Source organism: Protomyctophum parallelum (assembly GCF_964188405.1).
Source record: "Protomyctophum parallelum genome assembly, chromosome: 11".
In the NCBI taxonomy this organism is placed as follows: domain Eukaryota; kingdom Metazoa; phylum Chordata; class Actinopteri; order Myctophiformes; family Myctophidae; genus Protomyctophum; species Protomyctophum parallelum.
The window spans coordinates 6098068-6115164 of NC_139707.1; the positions used below are offsets into that span (position 1 = coordinate 6098068).

General features: G+C 42.4%; 1 protein-coding gene across 3 annotated transcripts in view; it reads right to left on the minus strand.

Moving 5' to 3' along the window:
- Positions 1-17097, minus strand: part of slc4a3 (solute carrier family 4 member 3) — a 92611-nt gene that overhangs the window by 24157 nt on the left and 51357 nt on the right. For all 3 annotated transcript variants that reach the window (XR_014569971.1, XM_083776911.1, XM_083776910.1), the window contains 11 exons: positions 16062-16251; positions 13696-13801; positions 13060-13244; positions 11774-11996; positions 10920-11135; positions 10354-10502; positions 9744-9938; positions 7619-7828; positions 5125-5214; positions 4745-4911; positions 1681-1934 (listed from right to left, as the gene is read on the minus strand). Coding sequence is in view for 2 of the 3 variants with exons in the window: in XM_083776911.1 (XP_083633037.1) it covers positions 1681-1934; positions 4745-4911; positions 5125-5214; positions 7619-7828; positions 9744-9938; positions 10354-10502; positions 10920-11135; positions 11774-11996; positions 13060-13244; positions 13696-13801; positions 16062-16251 (1985 nt within the window). In the remaining variant the exon portion in view is untranslated. The remainder of the gene's footprint in view (positions 1-1680; positions 1935-4744; positions 4912-5124; positions 5215-7618; positions 7829-9743; positions 9939-10353; positions 10503-10919; positions 11136-11773; positions 11997-13059; positions 13245-13695; positions 13802-16061; positions 16252-17097) is intronic.

A 17097-nucleotide genomic window follows, 5' to 3' on the forward strand; every position in this document is an offset into this window, starting at 1 on the left:
GGGGGGGGGGCAAGAGGAGGAGTCAGTCATACGCTTTCATTTCAGTGTACTCTCACATTTCATACCCATTTACAGTAGACTTCTAAATCTTAAAAGTTTCTATGTCAGTGGTGCTCAACCTTTCTCATGTCATGAAATACAGAATTATCTGTACTAGCCCTTACCCGTTGTGAGATATTTGCCCCCCGCGGGGGGTACTGCGCCCGGTGCGTTTTAATTCACTAATAAATTCATTATTAATAATGAATGTGTCAAATCGAAAAAAGGGCTCCGTTACGCCCTCCATATTCATATGGTCAATGCCTGCCTGTGTGAAAAGTGGGAGTGATTGGTGCAGGCAGTAAGAAGTTACGGCAATGTTTCTGACAGACAGACAGACAGACACACAGACATTCGGTGAATTATAGTATGATATGATTTGGCCGCAGACCCCCATCTGGAAATATGTTGTTCCAGGGAGCCCCCCCAGAAGCAAAGGTTTGAGTTAAAAGCCGTCACTGTGACAGAATATATATTCAAAGATTTGCGCCACATTTTCGAGATTTTTCAAAAATAGCAGATGTATAAGCCCATAGCACAAAGGAATTGGCATCAGAATGTACTTACTGTAATGAAGCAAAAATAGAAAATACTCATTATGCAGAACGTCCAATTTCACAAGTTGTCAAATGTATAAAATCTTTTGAAAATAGCAGATCTACAAGCATGTAGATCGGCTATTTTCAAGTGGCCGAAATGTATATATAGGGCTGAAGTGGTTAACGCATGTTTTTTTATATAATAATAATCTGTATCTAACAAATAAACTAGGAACTAATGCCACTCATTTTCAACATTGTACCATCTACCGTAATTTCCGGACTATAAGGCGCACCTGAATATAAGCCGCACCAGCCAAATTTAGGGAAAATCCCAAATATGAATACAAGCCGCACCGGACTATAAGCCGCAGGTGGCCCCCTAGTGGCCGTTACGTTAGCTCAGAGCCTTAGATGGCTCTGCGTCAGCTGAAAAAATCCATAGATTAGCCGCACCGTTGTATAAGCCGCAGGGTTCAAATCATGGGTAAAAAGTCGCGGCTTATAGATTTTATGTCCAGCAGAAACAGCGCGTAAGACTTGTTAGAACCAGCCAATTGAGTTATAGGGTGTTAGAACCAGCCAATTGAGTAGGGTGTAGGAGTGCTATGTCTTCTGAAACATAACCATATGTCATTATAAAGTAGTATGGCTCCCTGATTTACAGCTGTGGTTCTCAACCTTTTTCAGGTCGTGACCCCCCCCCCCCCCCCCCCCCCCCAACATATTCATATTTGAACTGGGGAGTCACACCCTGATAAGCTCTTGGGAATTTTATTAGTTGAGGAATTCAATTTACAGTAGTTTGACTCGGTTCCACATTGTGGAAATAGCAGATCAAGCTCTACAAGCTTATAGTACAATGTTCCCCTCTTTCTTATATCAATTGACAATTGGCCAATGTTTTGACCAGTTTTTATAGTATAGTTTGTTGATTACTTTTGATGCAGTAATGTCCGTTTTCATTTATTATTAAGCAGCTCTTAGAAGCCCTTAAATTGTCACTTCTACTGCCCCCTGAGGGCCCGACCCACAGGTTGAGAACCGCTGATCTACAAGCACCTCCCCCTCCTTCCTTCCCTATTGCTCCTCCGACTCTTACCCACGAGCACGGCGACCATCAGGCCGGTCACCCGCTGCTCCTTCACCTCCTGGATCATGGGCTTCTCGCCGGGCGCCGTGGCCTTGCTCATGACGGTGAGGGCGTTGACGTGCGTGACGGAGCGCACCGTGGCGGCCGTGAGCCACGGCAGGCCCAGCAGCGGGCAGATGGCGCCCAGCGTGACGATCAACAGCAGGTCCAGGTGGAAGCCCGAGCCTTTGACCAGACGCCGCTCCTTCTTGCTGACGATCAGCCTGTGGGCCGGGAAGGGGTCGACATGAATGGCTTAACACAATTACAATCTCAGCCAAATGACGGGATTGCGCGGCATTAGGTATTATATAGCCTGAGCTAACGTGTTAGGTTTCTGGTCTAGAGGGGCGGGTCGCGGCTCAGATTTGCGCACGCCCTGATTGGATCTCATCGATCTGTCCGTCACCCCCGGCCCCTCCTCTCCCCCCTGGTGCAGCGCTACGTCACATCATTTGGAGCGACGCCCACCCGGAAGGGTTGACTCCCACTTTTAGACCAGAGCGGCCAATGCGTTCCTCCAGGCTTTACATTTTTGCAAACAAAAACAAAAATGAAAGCCTGGTACCGAGGCTAGGTATTATAAGCCCCCTGTGCCAGATGACGGGAATCTCGTCATTCTTTGATTTCTATTAATCTAGAATTAATACATTATTTGAATTTCTTTAATTTAATTAAAAATAAATGTTGTCAAACAGAACTTTTAATCAAATCTATGTTTATCTACGTTTCAAATGTATTAGAAACACTTAACAGTTAACACTTAACAAAATATTAGTCAAAACATCTTATCTCTTAGCTGTTATCTAAATCTAAATAATATGTGGAAGTAGGATGTTTTCACAGAGAGTAAGAGATTCTAATGGCTCTCATAACATCCATTATGACTATGATGACAGATAAATTACGATACAATATATATATTTCCCCAAACATCACAAACAACCAAACGATGTGGGTAACTGGGTACGCCTCCAGTGTTGAACGTTAAACACATCCACTGTGCCAGAGGTGGAAAAAGTACTTGCATGTTTTACTTAAGTAAAAGTATCAATACTGCAATGTAGACATACTCCGTTACAAGTAAAAGTCCGGAATTCAAAATGTACTTGAGTAAAAGTACAAAAGTATTGATATCAAAATATCCTTTAAGTTACAAAAATAGAGAGTACTCACTTGTGAGCTTGTAGATTGGCTATTTTCATATAGTCAAAATGTATATTGGGCTACTGTATGTTCTGTAATAATAATAAATCTACACTTAACAGTTTCCGTGCTTTGAATGGATTACTCCAGGTTATTGTCGCTGCCATATCGGACATACGCGCCTTTTGTTTTATGTGTTTAATCCGCCGTAATGTAAACAAAAAAAAGAAAATCCGTCATTGCCGCGGAGAAAGAGAGAAGATGCATCTGTTTTGAGATGAAACCGGAAATCGTCACATGCTGTGGGCTGCTAGGGCTTCTGGGAAATTGAGGCCAATGTAAACGAATGGGGTTCAACGCCTCATGGAGGAGGGTCCTGTGCTGCGTCTTCCGGGTGTACCAAGATGGCGGGTGGTACGATCGTTCATAACAGACAGAGGAAGCTTTTTTCGCTCGATTTTCGCGGATTAAAAGCCCAAATAATTCAGCGTATGCTCTAAAGGTAATACAACAATCTCGGCAGTGAAGGGGGGTTGATTAAAAGTCCGATAAATCGTTTTCCGCAGTCAAACTGTTAATGGAAAACTAAAGTTTTCCAAAAAATTTAGTGTACATTCTGTACAACATTTGCCTCTGAGATGTAGTGGAGTAGAAGTAAAAGTACTGGAAATCGGACATATTCAAGTAAAGTACTTGATCGCCATTCCAGCACTGTGCACATGGTTCCACCACTGCACCATGTGCACAGTCAGTGCTGGAATGGCCATTTCAACACAGATCAATGCTGTTTGTTTACATCAACCTCCGATGTGCTTTGATATACTGAAACTTGCCTTGGGGATTTCGCCATTTCTGTTGACAGACAGAGTTGACACCATGTGTGCTATCTCTTTCTCCAGGAATGTATTGCCATCTGTTTGGGGTTGTAGTCCCTCAGAGAGCGATAACAGACGTTTGTACCTCCTAACCTCCTCAGATTTCATCAAAACTGTCCATGGTACTGTACGTTGCCGGCAGATATGGGGCAACGTACCGAAAGTCAAAAGTCAAATAATTTGCCGATATATTGGCCACACCGAAATATCCTCTCACATGTCAATTAGCTTTATTCAAGCCACAGGACGGGTGTATCCTTTTTTTTTTTTTAAGAAAGAAAAGCCTTATAAATCCTGACCTAAAGTTTTATATAATATTTCTTTCATATGGTGTGGGAGTGTCCGAGTGTATTCACATTTTGGAATTTGGTTGCTACTAACCTTTCGACTATTCTACAAGTTAACATCACACCCTCCCCATCTCTATTCTTATTAAATGATGTATCCCAGTTGCCATTAAATAACACCCGTATTCGTGTCTTCTTTGCTGGCGTAACGGCCGCAAAGAAGATGGTTGCTTCGCACTGGAAACCGCCTCATACATTGTCATTTCGCCAATGGGCTTTGACCTTTCTGGATATCATTTATCTAGAAATGTCTACAGCAAGATTGCATGGTGCAAAAGAGGAAAACATTGAGATTTGGTTGGGGGCATGGTTTGATCATTATTATTGTTATTATCATTATTTATTTGTTTTTTGTTTCCATTGCACAGTGGTAGGAGTGATGACATTTTGTGGCATCTTTGGTCTCGGGGGGGGAGGGGTGGGTGGGATTGTTTGTTTTTGTTTTTGTGCTCCTTGCTTTTGCTGTTGTGTGTGTTTTGTTTGCTTTGAGTCTTTCATGTTGTTAACGTGTCTTATTGTGATTTTTGTCTTAAAATAAAAAACATTTGATAACAATTTCTTTTTTTTTTACAAAAATCTTATGCTGCTATCAAGAGCCCTAAAAGGGGTTCCCGTCCTGAGAGGCAAAGAAAACAACATCAACAACATCCAAAAGATGGTACGTACGAGGTGATCTGGGTTTCCATGAAGATGAGGATGAAGACGAGGATGGCGGGCACGACGGACGCCCCCATCATCCAGGCGGGGAAAGGCCGCTTGTCACCAAACGGACTGATAAACCAGCCTCTCTTGTCAGGAGACGTGACAGAAAAACCCGATGGCACATTGAGTTTCTGGAAAAACATTATAATATTAATAATATCATTAAGACAACACAAAAAATACCTGATATGATGACACAACAGTGCCTGCTAAGAAATACATGCAGAAAAGTCTGTTTTAATGCAATGTCAATTTTACATTGATGTGTATGTGTTTTATAAACATGCATTAGCATAACTTAGTTATTGTATTCAAAGGACCAAGTATTTTAGTAGTGATAGTACCTGTGTGTAGGTCTCTGGAATGGACCAATCCACCAGTACTGAGAATAATATTGAGATGGGTATGCCAAAATCACCAATGATTCGCCTGGCCTGTAGGGAGGAGAGCAACAAAACACTCGTTAAAATTAACACAAGTCCCATCCGATTTTCATACTGATACGGCGGGAATCGGTTTATATGAGCCAATGTCGCCAACATGGTACAGTACATGCAAGAGCGTCCTTGGTATCAGCATCGCACATACAATTCACAATAGCAGATGCTCTTAATCCAGAGCGATTTACAGTAAACACGAACAACACATGGTAATACATCAAATACATAAAAATAGTCATCAAGGAACATAAGCAAGCTAAGAACCTAACATCCGTCTAACAGTAGAATATCTGTACAATGAGTGTGACATATGTTTGCATATGCCTGTAAAGTCGTCGAGCATCGAAATATGACGTGTTGAGAGTGAAAATGTGTTGGAATCAGCGGTGAGAAGTAACCTTCTCAATCAAAAACGGATGGTCACGTGGCAGACAACCAATCACGCGTTTAAACAAAGGCGGGTTTGGTTTTTGTCTGGGGAGCCTCAGATCTTCCCATGAACACAAAGACCAGGACTTTTATTTCCATGGTGAAGCCGGTTCCTGCTGTACGGAGCAGAAACCTGGAGAACAACTTCAAACACCATGACAAGAATCCAGACATTCATAAACACCTGCCTCAGAAGAATCCTCCGAATACGCTGGCCAAATAAAATCAGTAACTGGGAACAAGTCAACACCCGGTGGAGGAAGAAATCATCCAGAGGCGCTGGCGGTGGATCGGCCACACTCTTCGAAAGCCTGCCTCTAGCATCACAAGATACGCCCTGTTCTGGAAGCCACAAGGGAAAAGGAAGAGAAGCAGACCACGGCGCCGTGACCTGGATGCAGATGTGAAGAGATCTGGCCACACATGGGGACAGCTGGAGAAGATGGCCCAGGACCGGGATGTCTGGAGAGCTCTTGTTCGTGGCCTATGCCCAAAGTTGGGCTATAGGCGTAAGTAAGTAAGTAAGTAAGGGTTTGTTTTGCTGCTTCAAAAGCAACGCGACCTCTCAACACACTTCGCCGTTGCCATTCCCCACTTGTCACATGGCCTTAAACGTACTGTACGCACCAAATGGGCATGGGAAACTGTGGGGGCGACTTCACCTTTAAACTAAAAACTAAAAAACCTTTAAACTACTTCCTCTTCAAAGACAAAAGCACAACTTTTTATTGACAGTTGGATGGAGAGCCACAGACGTCATCCAATAATATAATAATGCTCTTCTTCCAAAGAAAGAAAATCAGTTATTTCTCTGCTGGAATAAATGGCCAGAATTTGGCGCTCTCGCACCATTTTGTCTGGGTTTGATTCCAACTATAGGAAAGTCAAAGAACTGGACAATTTTAATGACAATGAGTCATTACTTTCAACATAGTCTTATAAAAGAAAATAATAATTAAAACAAATAAAAGCATAAAATGGATCGCAGAGTTCATGTTGCCAGCCTGTCTATGACATGTATACTCAATTGAGCACCGAAGTCCTGACGTAACTCGCTCATCCCGACGATTCCCCTGGTTCACGGAAGTAATGTCTCTATGGAGAATAACATGGGGTGATCTTAATATCGTGTACTATAAGCGTTGTGGTCCAAAAATAAACAAGCTGTCTCTGCGTTATTGTCGGGAAGGTGTCTCTGTATCGTTTGCAACAGTCAGTCACTCATATATGATACAGTCTGCTTCTAGCGAAAATCTAACTAATTCAGCAGCAGTAACATTAGCGTTTTCTCTCAGTCAGTTGATTCTTCATATCCATATGAGTGAAACGGCCGGGGTGACATGTTTATTTTTCAAACACAGTTGTTATATGAGGCGATCTAAAATCGCCTCAATGGGGATTTCAATGCAACTAAACAAATACATGGGGACTGACGCCCTCTACTGAAAGTGACGTCAGACTTCGGTGCTCTATGACTGAATTTGGGCAACGTTTCATATCCGAGACCCTTCGAGTTCTATTATCAAATTAAAGTCAATCAATCAATATTTAAAAATAATAATATATAAAACATGGGAAAAACATTGTACTAAGTCTGTCTTCTGTTTGTTCTTCTTCTCTCCCTCTCTCTCTCATTCTAGGGAAAATATTTCACCATTTTTGAAAAAATGTTATCAACAAATCACAAAAGGAGTAGATCTACAAGTACAACCTCACATTCACTACGTTGTGACCTTTTGAGAAAGGTTGAATAGGGCTTATGTGGTTAATAGCTTTGAGGAGCCCCTTTTTGTATTCGATATGGGACACACACGACATACACAGTCAGACATGGAGAGATTCAGTGAATTAATAGATATAACATTATATAATCTACATCATTTCACCTTAATTATTCCCATGGGTGCGGCGGACATCCATCGAGAAATAAAGTTTAGTTTAGTTGGGAGACGCACTATAGCAAAATTACCTTTCCGCCCAGGAATGGACTGTTTCTGAACTTTCGGAGGAAGAAGGCTACAAAGAAAGTTCCCAGCATGAGCACCAGAGATAGTAGAGCAGTGTTGGGCTGGTTGAGCACTTCGGTCGGTCGTCCCCCTCCAGGCGTGGCTGTGTTTGGGCCAAATGGAGAAGATGTGGTGGTCGGGTAGGTTGCCATTAGCGGATGCTCCTGAAAGACCTGGGAAACAAATACAATATTGCTGATTAACTGCTTCAGCCCATTTTTACTGTAAAGTCATTTTAACTCTTTCAGCGCCACCTGGTGGTCACCAGTTTAGGCTCCGAGTGCCAATTCTCCCATTATAAAGAAAGAAAGAATTTGTAATTCTATTATCCCATTCTGACCGGGCACCCATTTTGGTGTTAGCATCATGTTATGCTTTAGCTATTGAAAAATAGCAGATCTACAAGCTCATATCGCGCCACCGAGTGGCGCGATACGAGCTTGTAGGTCTGCTATTTTTGAAGAACCGAAGAGCGACTGACCATTTTTTAAAATCTGATCTCAGGTCAGAATGGGTTAATCAGACCAGTGTGTGTCCAGTGGAAACCTCGTATGAATCTGATCTCAGGTCAGAATGGGTTATGCATGTAATGTGCATGTCATCACCTGTACACCAGATTAGAGGAATTTTCTAAATATGGTTAAAGGTATATTCAGTGATTTCACTTAATTCAAATATCACTTATTTTTTTGTTTTGTTGTGATAATCCTCCCTACTATAGAGTGTGCTGGCCATATAAGGAGTTCCTCCCTGTCCCCAGTTAACCCCTGGGGGTCAAAAAACCTTAGGTTTCGTTTTTGACTCTCTATCCTGATTGGACGAAAGGCTGGGTCCCACAGCCAAAAACGAAACCTAAGGTTTTTTGAGTGAAATCACTGAATATACCTTTAAAAAAGAAAAAGGGAGGATGTCTTAACGCCCGTGGCATCCATTGCAAAGACGTAATAAAGACGGGATAACGTCCCTGGCACTTAAACAGACAATAAAGTCTTTCTGATTCTGAAAAGAGCTAACAAGAGCTTGCGACACAAACAGTGTTGATTTCATTGACTAAAACTAAAACTATGATGTTTGTCGACTACTTGTTTTCACTGACGAAAACTAAATAAAAACTAAATGAAAACTAAGCTATGATGACTGAAACTAAGACTAAAGATATTGACTATTTTGTCAACAAATACAAACTAGACTAAAATAAGCTATATACAATTCAACTAAAATCTTATGATATTTAGTCGACTAAAACTAGACTAGGACTAAAACATTTAAGATGACTAAAAACTAAATGACATTTTAAGTTTAGGTCAAGGTCAAGGTAAACTTTATTATCCACAAGGGAAATTTGTCTTGGGCTTTCACCCCAGCTACAGCCACACATAAAACATCAATGACAACTAAAATACATTACAGAGGAAGACACAACATTACACAATTGCACACATGATGTGGATAATCAGGCCTCACGTAGTTACCGCTGTTTCAGAGCCTCGTTCAGCATCTTAGTTGATGCTGATACAAACGATTTTTTTAATCTAATGTACTTCCACTTTGGTTCTTTGTATCTTCTCCCAGAGGGCAGAAGTACAAACTCGCCATGTAAAACATGGGTAACATCACTGACAATTTTTTGAGCCTGTTTTAATGTAGCCTGCTCATAAATAGACTGAAGAGAGGGGAGTTGTCTTACCCCTATGATCTTCCCTGCAGTCTGCACCAATCTGAACAATTTGGACCTCAGTTGCACTGAGAGATTACCGAACCAAACTGTGATGCCAAACCTGACCAGGCTTTCCAAGACTGCTCGATAGAACACTAACATAAATCTTTGGTCAACACCATGAACCCTGAGACGTCGGAGGAAGTGCAGTCTTTGCTGTAGTTTACTACAGAGACTGTCAACGTGTGTATTCCAAGTCATTGAGTTGTCAAAAGACTGTCAAAAGACTATGACCAAAACTAAATCAACACTGGTGACAAATAACTACAAGAATCCATGATTTCTTCCCCCCCCATTTCCTGAAAGGTATTTTTTTTTTTGGACATACACATTTTCCACCTGACCGCAACGACATGCTGCCGCTCGGCTACCTTGCTGAGTTTGGAGAAGGTCTCATAGATGAAGATGAGGGAGATGAGGAAGGCGAAGATCTCCTGCGTGAACGGTGAGATGTAGCGGACCAGGAAGCTGCCCTCCGCCGCCACAATCACCAGGACAATGAAGATGAGCCAGAAACCGATCCACACACGCCCGGTGAGGTACTCGAAATCCTGCGCTTGGCAAAACTGAAGGGAGCAAAATGGGGGTTGGGGGGGGGGGGGGGGGGTGGGTTGTTCAATGTAAAATCCGAAGCGATTCACAATTTTTTTATAATTTGAGTGCCCAAAATAGGGACGACAGCCATCGCTAAAAGAAAACTGCCCTTGGTCTGGCAGTTGTGATTGGATTTCACTCCCTCCAAATCAGGAACCAGTATGCAAATGGGATACTTTGTTTTTATATAAATGCAGATTCCACACAGAGAATCCAGACTAACATCTAACGCAGTGATATAAGTCTGGCCATGCCAAAACAATGTCCTGTACACCTTCCAAGGCAGATCAGGTCACCCTTCAAGTCATTCAAAATGCAGTTACCAATGTTTCAATAATGTGACAGAAGTGGTATACATTGTAATTTGCCTGTATTCTGTTCGGGCACCTTGTAAAACGCCTCTTCAAACACCAACAGCGGTCCCGAGAAGCCGATAATCAGGAGGGGCTGTCCGGCTAGCAGCGAGAATATAACGCCCAGAGTTGCCGTGGAAATGATCAGCTCAGATACTCCCATCATGCCTTCTGTTTTCTCCCCTGTATAGATTAGATATTTTGGAATACTTTTAAACCATTTTATATACATTTTATACAGTGGTGGAAAGGGTTGGGCTGTACTTGAGCAAAATTGCACTTTTGTACAAATACTCATTTGAAAACTTTAGTTACTAGTTACTTTGTAGATTTTGATTATATTATTACAAAACTTCCATTACTTTTTTCCACCACTGCTTATTCCACTGCTGACAAAAGAATACTGTACTCGTGCTGTACATACTGTACTGTACAAGCTCTCCTCCCTGGCCTCTGTGCGTGCGTGGGTGCGTGTGTGCGTGGTGGTCAACACACGCCATTTCTGTACTCAGACATACAGACGGTATTCGGACGGACACAGCCACACATTGCTGTCTATAGGAGTGGCTAGCACCACTAAGAAAAAACAAAAAAACATACCCAGCAGCCCTCCGAACGTAATGGTGGGCGATAGCGCGGCGAAATAGATGAAGATGATGGCAGCGACGCACTGCATGTCTATGGCGTCCTTGATGTCACTGACGTAGCGCGGGTACCGCCGGCGGATGTCGTGGATCAGGCCTCCGAACGGGATGCCGGAGCGCTTCAATGGGTCCACTTCCTGCTCCGCCTCTTCTTGGTCCTCGAGTGTCATCTCTGCCGATTGGTTGTAGAGTGCTTTAGATTAAGGCTGAAACTATCCATTATTTAATTTATTTTTTAATACCAACAAATCGATAAAATACTTAAAGGGGAATACCACTCATTTTCAACATTTTCCTATTTCATTAATATACCTTAGAGTTGAATAACAGTAACATTGTAACATTATGAAGTACATCTTTATGACATCATCAAGATGTACTTCATAATGTTACTTATTTTTTTCAGACCTCCAGTTCTAGGCAACACAGAATGGGGGGACTTATTTTTATTATTTCCACACAACAACTATGAGGTATATTTATGACATAGTAAAATGTTGAAAATGAGTGGTATTCCCCTCTAAGACCTATTTTATACTTAGTCGCAGAGCGGTGTATTCTCAATATTGTTGTATTGTACACAGAGATTAAGAGTTAAGTGGTTAATCAGACAAATCGATTGAATGATTAGAATGTTTACGTGTTGATTTATTTATTGATAAGAAATTGAAAACAATAATAGTAATTAACATCTTCTCGATTCTTTATTAACCTACATGAACAAGATTAAGATAAAGCATGTTGGTTCCAAATATTAATTTCAATATGATTTTGGTTAATTCCCCAGCACTACAGCAAAGTAGTAAATACCTTTGCTCTCCAGATCTACTCCAGGTAGGATGGACTGTTGTCTCTTGAGTTCCTTATCCTTCCTCTTAGTCATCATCTCCTTCTGGAAGTCCACCACGGTTTTCAGAAGGTCTTTACCCTCAATGTCAGAGGGAGGGATGACAATGCTGAAGTCCAGGAACTCGTTGATGCCATTCAGGAGGTCCTGTCTGTCGTCAGCAAAGTAGGCCACCTCATGGAAGTTCTGGAGGAGAGAGTAGGTGGGAGGTGAGCACTAATCCAGTCATAGACATCCAATGGATGGTCACGCAAGGATATTTCGCCAAAAGAGTGGATTAACAGTAAATTACATGGGTAAAACATTCATTGTGTAGTATAGTAAGAATATTGACTTTCTTTTAAGATAAAATGTCTTCTAGCAAATGCAATATGCTATCTAACTGTAATACATTTTAAATAGGGATGTCCCGATACACTTTTTTCGTTCCCAGTCCGATCCTGATACCACAATTTCTGTGTAGCCGATACCAATACCAGTGTTGTCAGGGACTTAGCTGACCATTTGGTTGCCCTACTCGTAGGATATTTGTGCTGCCCCCCTCCCAACGAGAGTGCTGCTATTCCTCATGCAGATCGGCTATTTCCGCTGTTTGTGAGGACACACACACACACAGCGTTATTACGCGGTGGAGCCGCGGTGAAAATTGTTATTATTATTATTGTTTTATGGCTTTCGTCTTTATTTTTCATATTTTTATGGAGGGACAGACAGTAGGCTGACAGGAAATGGGGAGAGAGATGGGAGGAAAACATGCACTCATGCAGTAAAGGCCGTCAGGATCGGGAGTCGAACCCGCGGCACACTGCCAGATTGGATTACCAGCCAAGGTGCCTGGACCACTGAGCCACGGCCCAGGTCGAAAACTGTTATTTTGAGGGTCGGTTTGGCACATTTTGTTGCCCCACTCGGCGTGTTGCCCTACTTGCAGTGCTTATTGCGCGTATAGGTAGCGAGTGTTGTGATCTCGATATGACCCGATATGACAAATAAGGGCTGATACTGTACAGATACTTTTCAGATACCGATACAGTATCGGGACATCTCTCATTTTAAACTATATATATATATATATATATATATATATATATATATATATTGACATTTTTTTTGCAATATGACACGGATTTATGGGATATGTTTTTCTTTAAAAAAAAAACTGAGATATATTACATTTTGGAAATCCAAATCTCCAAACAATCAAAGAATGCTGCCTCCGAGCCGGAGGAGGGATGTACTGTATATATACCTTGTCTGACATGAGTGTGGAGAAGGAGCGTCCGACCTCGTGGTAGTCCACGTTGGCCTGGCTGGGTCCCAGCAGGACGAAGATGAAGCGGACCGGCACGGGAACCTCCAGCACCGACTCCAGAAGCACCGCCTCGTTCAGCCGCACGAAGGCCATGGCCGGCTGCTCCAGGAACTCCACGCAGCCTAGTGACATTTACAGTTACACATACTGTACTTCTGTAGGAAAAGTATCAATACTGCAATATAGAAATACTTTGTTACAAGGAAAAGTCTGGAAATTAAATTTACTTCTAAGTATTGGCATCAAAATGTACTTACTATGTTTATTTGCCTCTGAGATAGAGTAGAAGAAACTTGGAAATACCCCAGTAAAGTAAAAATGCCTCAAACTTGTAATTAAGTACAGTACTTGAGTAAATGGACTTTGTTACAACACTGCAATTACATTACATCAAACATTGACGCAAAGTTTATTTGATCCCATAAGAGATGGATGTAAGTAGCATACTGTATGTAAAGTCAAGACTGACACAGATAATACAAAACTGCGTATTTTGATATGAATCTTGGACATAGCAATGAATACGCCTTCTATGTATGGATGAAACTTGACTCCAACAGCATCAGATCTTACCGACTAACACGACAGCGGCTTCAGCATCTTTTGGAATTTTGGCTAGCAGTTTCAGGGATCGGACTGCAGCTGGGTGGCTGTGAGTGGGCAGGGGGTGGAGAGATGTCTAAGAGGAGACAGAGCACACAACGCTAGAATGAACAGAGAATTTTCTTTCCATGGGATGTTTTTAATTTGCCAACATCTCAAGCCATGGAGAACATTAACCATTCACAGTTAATGCATCAAGAAGTTTTAACTAGGAGCACCTGTAGGCTGATTGGAACATAATCCAGTGCATGTGGGTAGAACGAGACGCTGCTTTTTCTGAATTCAAGCGCTACCTATGCCATGCTGTGACCTCACAGAGGAGTGATTCAAAGTACAGTGTCAGCGCCACAGGCCCCAAATCAGGCGTTTACTCTAAATCTGGCTCAAATCGATCCTCGCTGGTGATTATCGTGAGTATAAAGCAAACCACAAACTGGTAAGAGGCAGCTCAGATATATTGCTTTTATCCGAGTCCATTGAGCGAGATGGGTGCAATTATCCAAATGGCCTCTTGTCAAAAGTATTTATGTCATTTACATTTTTGCACGAGGAGGAACCCCTCAAAAAAGGATTTGCCACTTAAAATAAATGTATTAAAATGGGGGTCCTTGAAATGAAAAAGGTTTGTGGTGTAGACTGAGCCACATGTGACACGCCCCCTCTAACACACGTTGAGTGGCCAGCCACTTTCTTTTCACCTGACAGTGAGGTGTTTCACCAGGTGTGCGTACTGCTTGGAGTAGCAGTATGGCATAGTGTTAGGTATGCTCATAAGGTTTTCACCTGACAGTGAGGTGTTTCACCCGGTGAGCAGCAGTATGGCATAGTGTTAGGTATGCTCATAAGGTTTTCCAAAAACATCGCAAATGAGTTGGGCTCGCCCCCTAGTGGGGGCGACTGTGGCTCAGGAGGTAGAGCAGGTCGTCCAATGATCCATGGGTCGGCGGTTCGAATCCCGACTCCTCCTGTCTACATGTCGAAGTGTCCTTGGGCAAGACACTGAACCCCAAATTGCTCCCGATGTGCTGGTTGGTACCTTGCATGGCTTCCACCGCAATCGGTGTGTGAATGGGTGAATGTAATGCACAATCTATGTAAAGCGCCTTGGATAAAGGCACTATATAAATGCACCATTTACCATTTACCTAGTGGTCTGTTTGCAATGGTTCCAATATTAGATTGACAAACAGCTTTTCCCCCTATGCAGTCAGACTGCTAAACGAAACGCATCATGCACTCTGACTCTGGACCGTGATAACTTATTGCTTCTTTTTTTTCATCCATCATGCACTTTAAATATCACCGTGCAGTGTTGCACATTACTCTGTGTTGTATGTTATGTGTTATGTTAGTGTTTTTATGTACTACGGTTATGTGGGAGCTCCGTTGTATGCTCAGTGTATGCTTTGTGTGCAATGACAAATAAAAGTCTATTCTATTCTAGATAGGTCAGTATATGGTTTCAAGAAGCTTATAGGCATTTTAATTAACCACGGACGCCATCTTGAAAATAACGTCTTTCAAGAACTTAGATTTTCCCTACATTTTGAGTGGTGCAACCATAGGATGCAGCCACTCCAATGCCAGCTTTGTCCGTCCGTCTGTCCGTCCGTCCGTCCGTCTATGTATATGTTTAGGGTACCAACAGGGGGCGCTGTTGCACCACTCACTTCAGACAGGTCTGATTTTAGTATGTTATTTAGCATACCCACTAGTTACAAAATCCATTGAAAATGTATTATTTGGGGTTTCAACTGACTGACCTATATAACATTGCAGGCTGTCTCTCATTAACCCATATGTGCACTGGCACTGCACACTGCTGTTTGTTTCCAGTGTGCGGTGTGCTGTGCGTGGACATGATAGGCAGCGAGGGGGAAACTCTTTTATTGTTGGATTTCCTCACGTTTGTTTGGTTCCAGTTGTTTATGTCGTAAGCACGTTTGTTTGGTTCCAGTTGTTTATGTCGTACAATTGGGAGTTCTCATTCCCGAGAATATTTAAGGGCGTGGGCATACGCCAAAACCCACGCTCGAGTTTAAGGCAGAATATTACAGTCCATTGATAACTGAGGGACTTGCGGTTTACGTCCTAAATGCTCTAAATAAACATTGTAATATATCCTCAGACTTGGCCGGCAAAACGATTCACCTCATAAGTGCTCTAAACATTAAACTTCACACCTGTGTGAAGTGAGGGGCCCTCTTATCATCACACATCATCATATATCAATTTTCCTAAATTGTCCGTCCTCACTTTTAATCCCATAGACGTGGCCACCATATGACATAATCTTCAAAAGCCAATAAAGACAAAAAGCTAAAGTGTGAACTCACAAACAAGCTGGTGAACACGTCCTGCTTGGGGTCGTACATTGGCGGGCCCTTGCCATGGGGCTCGTCCTGGTCCTCGGCCACCACAGGCAGCACAGTGTCCTGGACGTGGTTGTGCTGGTGGTTGGAGCTTCCTTGGAGACTGCTGGACGAGTGGTGGCGGTGGAAATGGTGCTTCTGGTCGCTCAGGTGGCTGAGAGAAAGGGTTTGGGAGGGGGGGTTATACCAGGGTCTAATTCAACATTTGAAAAGGGGAATTTGACTTTTGTTTTCACGTTGTTTGATTGAATATTATTAATTTGATCAGACACACACGTGACGCACCCCCCATATACCGGTAATCTCATTCAACGTCAAACTCCATGTGTAATGACTCGGAAAACACCCATCCCAGCATTTGGGATGTATTGTATTATGTTAATATTTTCTGTAATGTACATAGTATTGCATCCCTATCTATGCATGACATCCATGAAGTCCATGCTTGAAATCCTTCCTGAGTCGGAAATAAAGATTGAATTGAATAACTAAAAGAAGGTCTCCACATTCATTAGGACAATATCAGCTGACAGGATGGTTTAGACTTTAGAATATGAAAAAAGCTGTTGCAATCTTCATTTGAGTGCATCTGAGATCAAAGCAAAAAACAAGACGTTTGTTAATCCACTTCTTGCCACTTGGCTAGACGGCTTCAGGCGATTGGGAACTAATTGCTGCCTGTCTCCCACTGTGGAAAGTCTTCTTACAGCCAATGGTAAGAAAACCCAAATCAGCCTTAACCCATCTGCTGCCTCCTGCTGGACGCAGAGCCAACCGCAGACTGCCGAGCCATTTGTAATGTAACACACGCTGGACTCACATCCTATTTGGGCGCCATCTTAAATAAATAGTGTCAATGCTAGCAAGCTAAAATAAAGCCATCATTGCTGTAGAAAGCGCCAATGTTCCCATCTAGATCACCGGATAATCAGCAAAGACCTCCGAACATCGCACATTTTATCCAAACCATGGAGAGCTCCGTAGATTTGGAGTCATTTAG